At 46.5% G+C, this 5,777-nt stretch overlaps 1 protein-coding gene across 2 annotated transcripts in view; it reads right to left on the reverse strand.

The window, feature by feature from the left end:
- PCDH18 (protocadherin 18) overlaps positions 1-5,757 on the reverse strand; it is a 10,096-nt gene extending 4,339 nt beyond the window's left edge. The window contains exons 1-3 of one of the 2 annotated variants that reach the window (XM_010709498.3): positions 2,973-5,757; positions 2,041-2,126; positions 1,749-1,912 (exon numbers count right to left, since the gene is read on the reverse strand). In XM_010709498.3, coding sequence (XP_010707800.1) covers positions 1,749-1,912; positions 2,041-2,126; positions 2,973-5,477 — 2,755 coding nt within the window. In that variant the 5' untranslated portion in view covers positions 5,478-5,757. Of the gene's footprint in view, positions 1-1,748; positions 1,913-2,040; positions 2,130-2,972 lie in introns of both variants that reach the window. The other variant, XM_010709497.3, reaches the window with a different exon arrangement.
- Positions 5,758-5,777: the final 20 nt, after the last annotated feature.

Consider the following 5,777-nt stretch of genomic DNA (forward strand, 5'->3'; position numbering starts at 1 on the left):
TTTTTTTTGTTTTTGTTTGGATTATACAGCGGATTCAAAGCAGTTCACATCTCATCTAAATGAGTTGAGCACACTTATCTGATGGACTAATACTACACATTGTGGTAAACGGGCATCTGGCTGAGATTAAATGCACTACACTACTTTACAGATAAACTGAGTTGCATCTGTACACAGCAGGAGAGCTTTCCTTACTCTGAATTCAATTAGCGTTAGGGGAAGGCCAGGCACTTTTGGAAACCCTGCCCTTAGGCTTCCCGTTTAGAGGGAGAATTGCAGGAGCTGAAGACACATAACAGCATTTCAGCTAGCCCAGAGCGTCGCCACTCCTGCCTGCTGGCAGCCCTCAATCGCCTAGCAGGAAGAGGACAGCTATGCCTTGGCAGCAGCAGGGCCAGACGCCAGTGCAAACACCACTGCACTTCAAGTTCCCCTGGCAACTGAGAGCTGCAGCAGATCCCTCTAGGGGATCTGCTAACCACGGAAGAGAGGGAGACGTGCCTCATGCTGGATGGAGGGGGGATAAGTAATAGGAACTGGGGGAGATTAGGATGAAAAAGGTATTAGGACACTAGATTTTGATTAAAGATTCTGGAAAAATAGTACATTTTAAAGGCCTCTGGTTTTGAACTATTGGGTACCAAAGACCAGGTTAGGAGATAGCTGAAGGTTTGGATAGGCAATACAAGACCTGGTTCCAAACCTTTGCCGTGGGCAGAGATAAGCCCACTGTTGTTTTCTCTGGCAGCAGAGGGAAGGAGCTACAACACTGCAGCCCCTCTGCTCCAGCTCTGGGCAATGTCTGGGGGTCACTGCAGGAAGGAACACGTGCTGTGCCAACCTACAAAGCAATGTTGCTTTGTACATAGAATGACTTGATTGATCAGTCTTGATGTAAACTTAAACCATACTGAAGTTATCCAGCCCTGCCAGTTGGACAGAGAGAACTAAATATGAAATGGGTACAAGATCAAGGGTAAAACCAGTGGCTATGTAATTATCAAAGTCATTTTAAAATGACTATGTCTGTATGCAGTATGATTTCCTATATCCTCCTGTTTTCAACTTAAAACTGGGCAGAAATTCACAAATGGTATTTCATATACAAGTGTGTGTTTAGCTTGCTTTCACTCATCTTCTTCTAAATTTTCTCTCCTCTGCCCTCTACCTGAGCTGTTTCTCTTAAGTTCCTTCTTCTGTAAGTCAGGATTGCAAGATTTAGATCTGGCACATGTTAAGATGCCTCCCTTACTACTTGAATTCATTTTTCAGTGGGAAAAATACTTTCTTGATCAACTTCACAATTCATTTCTGAACTGTGCAAGGCTGTATCGTATGCTATGGATCAAACCCACTGTGGAAAACGTGTCCCCTTAATTATAGTTCCATGTATTTTTAACAAACCACAACTGCCTGGCTTTAAAAACAAACATCCACCCAGTCATTAGAAGTCTAAGGATGTAGAGGAGACGATGCTTTTTGCTGGGGAATTTGGAGCCCACTCAAGATGATGCAAATAAAAGAAAAAAAGTATGAGTTGCTCTGGGCAGATTTTTCAGTTGCATCTGAGTTTTCATTTGCCTAGATACGGGAATGCTTCAGCTCAGTATTTATCATGAGGCAGAGGAGACAGAAGGAAACACAAGACTTGAAAGCTAAAGAATTTTTGCTTTCTCAGTAGTAGCTTTATCAAAGTGACAGCTAGGCAGCACTGTAAATAAACCGTTCAGCTTCCATTGTGCTCATACCTGCAGGAATTCTCCCATCTGTAAGGAAAAGGTCACTGAATCCTTCCCCAAGAAGTCTGTCAATTGGAGACTCTCTACCCAAATCATAATCGCTGTCTCCAGCTTCGCTATCACCCCGGCCACTGTCTTTCAGGCTGAATTTATCCATATCTTGAAGGGCGTATCTGTAAAGAGAATGGTGGTAATGGTGGAATCAAATTATCTCGTGTACAACTTGGATTAAAAAAGAAAGGAAAAAAACACAGTAGTATACTGTCTGATACACATACAGCACAATAGTTCAGATCCTTACCTATAGCTTCTGGAATATTTGTTTCCTCGAAAACTTGGCCTTGGTTGATACTGGCCCTGGTGAAGCATCGAGAGGAGTTGAGAAACCTGCTAAAGAGAAGGTGAAAAGAATGATTCTTCGAAATAAAAGCTCAGACTCCTAGTTCTAAAAGTACTAATTCACTTCAAGTAGGGGTTTTTTTTTTGCCTTTTCAAGTTTAATTAAATCAAATTCCTACATAACACAGTACAACTGACTATTAGTGTACAGTCTGCCACAGAAAATAACTGGAGACGTTTCAGAATGAGGAAATGCACTGCTGTTATTTAGCCTCGGAATTCATTAATAAGTAAAACAACTAATTAAGCAGAGGTTGCATTTTGCTTTGTTTTAATAGATTAGAGTCACCTCTTTGCCATTCCATAGTCATAAATCACTAGGTATAATGAGGCATGGCATTCATTTAAGGCCATTACACCAAAGCTGCAGGAAAAAGTGAAAAGGGTGCTCCCAAAGTTTGGGACATTGTGTGCCATGTATCAGACACACAGTGCCTTACAATACATGCACCTAAACTGTGTCAGTATTTGAATTTGGAGTTTTCCATCCCCATTAATAACTTTCCTATGTTCTTCCGGACTCTTTCTAAAACAGCTACGAGGAGGGAAAGGGAAGGCAAGGAAGGAGGAAGCTTCGTAAACCAGAGCAGATTCCTGTGTACGTTACACTGCATTGTTTCAGCCTTACAGGGAAGAACCAAGAGCTAATACTATTAATAACAGATGTAACCCTGTGGTAATGGGTCCAGTTGCTATTGGAACACAGCTGCAAAGCTGTAACATTTAAAGGGAAATCTGTAACGCGTGGGACTTGGATCTAACTGCCTGTTGCATGAAAAGCACCCCCATACTCCCAAGAGGACCTGTGAGTGCAAAACGAGGTGAGGAGCTTACCTCAACAGCTGGAGTTGCGTGGGTGAGCTCCAGTGAGAAGTTCTCAGGCACGTGGTTGGAGGAGATTGTCACCAGGCTGTTCAGCGATTGGTGGCTGTGGTGGCTCTGCCGGCTGCTCATCTGTCCTCTTTCCATGGTCGGGGATGAGGACGGGGAAGCTCTGTGGTGAGATCGGATGGGTAGCGTGCCGTTAACTGTTGGCACCAATGTGATGTCCCCTTTGTGGATCTGTCTGGAGGGCCGCTTCGGGTGGTGCTGGTAGGTTGATTCTGCCACACGGCAGTTGTAGGACCTGGTGTCCTTTTTCTCTCGATTACATCTCGTAGCAAAGATAACCATGATGACCAGCAACACAGCACATATCGATCCTAAGGATATAATTGTGATCATCGAGACATCCAGAGAGGGCTGGCTTACCAAAGTAGCTTCAGTGCTTGAAAATGAATAAACATACTCAAAAACCGTACACTTCAGAAGTGCTTTAGTACTAAGCTGAGGACTGCCTTTATCCTGGACTATGACAAAAAACTCCCAGTGCTTAGTTGGAACCGATTCTACACTCGCATTGATGGAGATGTCACAAGTTTTGGGATCCATCACAAAGATGCTGTTTTCCTTGTCAGCTGCTATGGAGCAGCTGAGTTCAGAGTTCATACCGGAGTCCCTGTCTGTAGCCCTTATCCTCGTGACAAGAAAGCCAATCCCAGCATCTTTAGGGATTGAGATTTCCGCCGTGCTGTTGCGCAGTGCTGGGCCCACAATGACAGGAGCATTGTCATTTTCATCAATGATGGTAAGCACCACTGTAGTGTTACTAACAAGTTGCTGGCTCCCTCCATCCCTAGCTTGAACCATAAAGGCAATCTGATTTACCTCTTCATGGTCAAAAGTTCTCAAGGCATAGATTGCCCCGTTGGAGGGATCAATGGTCACATAAGTGGTTATAGAACTTCCCAAAACTGAATTCTCCAGTATAGTGTAGGTCACCTGTCCATTGTCCCCTAGATCTGGGTCTGTGGCCGTGACAGATGTGATGTACGCTCCCGGAGAGTTATTTTCTAAGATAACTACTTCGTATCTGTTTGTCTGGAAGCGGGGTGGGTTGTCATTTTCATCACTGATTTGGACAGTAAAGTGTTTTACTGTCGAGAGACTTGGCGTTCCCTTGTCCTCTGCTATTACAGTCAAGCTGTATTCAGATCTCTTTTCTCTATCTAGACTGGCATTAGTCAAGATTAAGTAGTTATTTTCATAAGTCTTTTGCAGTTTAAAGTGGCCATGACCATGGAGCTTGCAAACCACCTCTCCATTTACACCCGAGTCCTTGTCCTGTACCCTGACCAGGGCAACAAAAGTTTCCAAGGGGGACCCCTCAGAAACATAAGCCGTTTCTTCTTTTTCTGGGGACATCAAATTTAAGCTAATTTCCGGTCTGTTATCATTCACATCCACAACTTTAATTATAATTTTGCAGTGAGCTGGAATAGAATTTGGTCCCATGTCTTGAGCCTGAGCATCAATTTCATAGGACTTGGTAATTTCATAGTCCACTTGCTTCAGAAGGGTCAGATGTCCTTTTTCTGAATCTATTCTGAAAGTCTCCATAATTTTGGGAGACACATGACTGCTAAAGGAGTACACGACCTTCCCATTAGCGCCCTCATCTGGGTCGGTCGCATTGAGGTCTATGAGCAAAGTCCCGACTGGGGAGTTTTCCAGGAGTTGAATTATATACGACTGCTGCTCAAAAGCTGGGCTGTTGTCATTGGAGTCGGAAATGCTGATTTTCAGGAGGGAAGACCCAGACCTCTGCGGCACCCCCTTATCGGATGCAGTGAGCTGGAGCTCGTAACTCGACTTCAGCTCCCGGTCCAGCTCCTTCACCACGATAAGCTCTGCATACTTGGCACCATCAGTCCTCGTCCTCACCTCGATGCTGAAAAAATCATTGTCGGAAAGGGAGTAAGTGTGCAGGGAGTTGTCCCCCACATCTGGGTCAAAAGCACTGTCCAGGGGGATGCGGGTACCCACCGCCGCACTCTCAGATATTTCAATGGGGATGAGAGCCCTGGAAAACTGAGGGGAGTTGTCGTTGATGTCCAGCACCTCCACTTCCACATGGAAGAGCTGCAGATGCTCGGTGGGCAGAGTGATCACGTCGAACTCGATGGAGCAGTTCAAGTTTTTCTGGCAGAGTTGCTCCCGGTCGATCTTAGCGCCGATGCTGATCTCCCCGTTATCCTCTCGGACGACGAGAAGCGGGGAGTTCCCCCTCTGCATGGCTCGGAAGCGGACCGAGGCGGGGTTGGGGATTTTCAATAGAACATCGGCCACGTCCTCCGCCAGCCTGGCGATGACCGAGCCGACCCGCTGCTCCTCGTAAATCCGGTACTTCAGGTTCTTGCCCAGCACAGCCTTATCGAGACACGCAACCGCCAGTGCAAAAAGGAACATAAAGTGCATTTTGCTGCCAGCCCGCCGCGTTTGTAAGCTTCTGCAATTCATTTCTCCCAGCGAGTTAAGAAGCAATTACTCAAACTTCCTCCGGTACCTCAAACCCCGCGCACATCTGCTCCTTCCAGCCGCCTCTCACAACCAGCCCGGCATCGACAACGCAGTAGATGAGAAAACTTTTCCATACACACCGTGCCGGGACATCCAGGGACGAGCCGCCGCAGCCGCGCTCAGCGCTCCCCGCCTGCGCTCCCGCGCCTCCGCCCTTCCCGCAGCTCAGTCGCTCTCCATGTGCCGCTGGCGGCCCCGAGCTCGGCGGCGTCTCCGGGCACGCCCCTCCCTCCCTGGGCG

This window comes from Meleagris gallopavo, chromosome 4 (assembly GCF_000146605.3).
Source record: "Meleagris gallopavo isolate NT-WF06-2002-E0010 breed Aviagen turkey brand Nicholas breeding stock chromosome 4, Turkey_5.1, whole genome shotgun sequence".
NCBI lineage: Eukaryota > Metazoa > Chordata > Aves > Galliformes > Phasianidae > Meleagris > Meleagris gallopavo.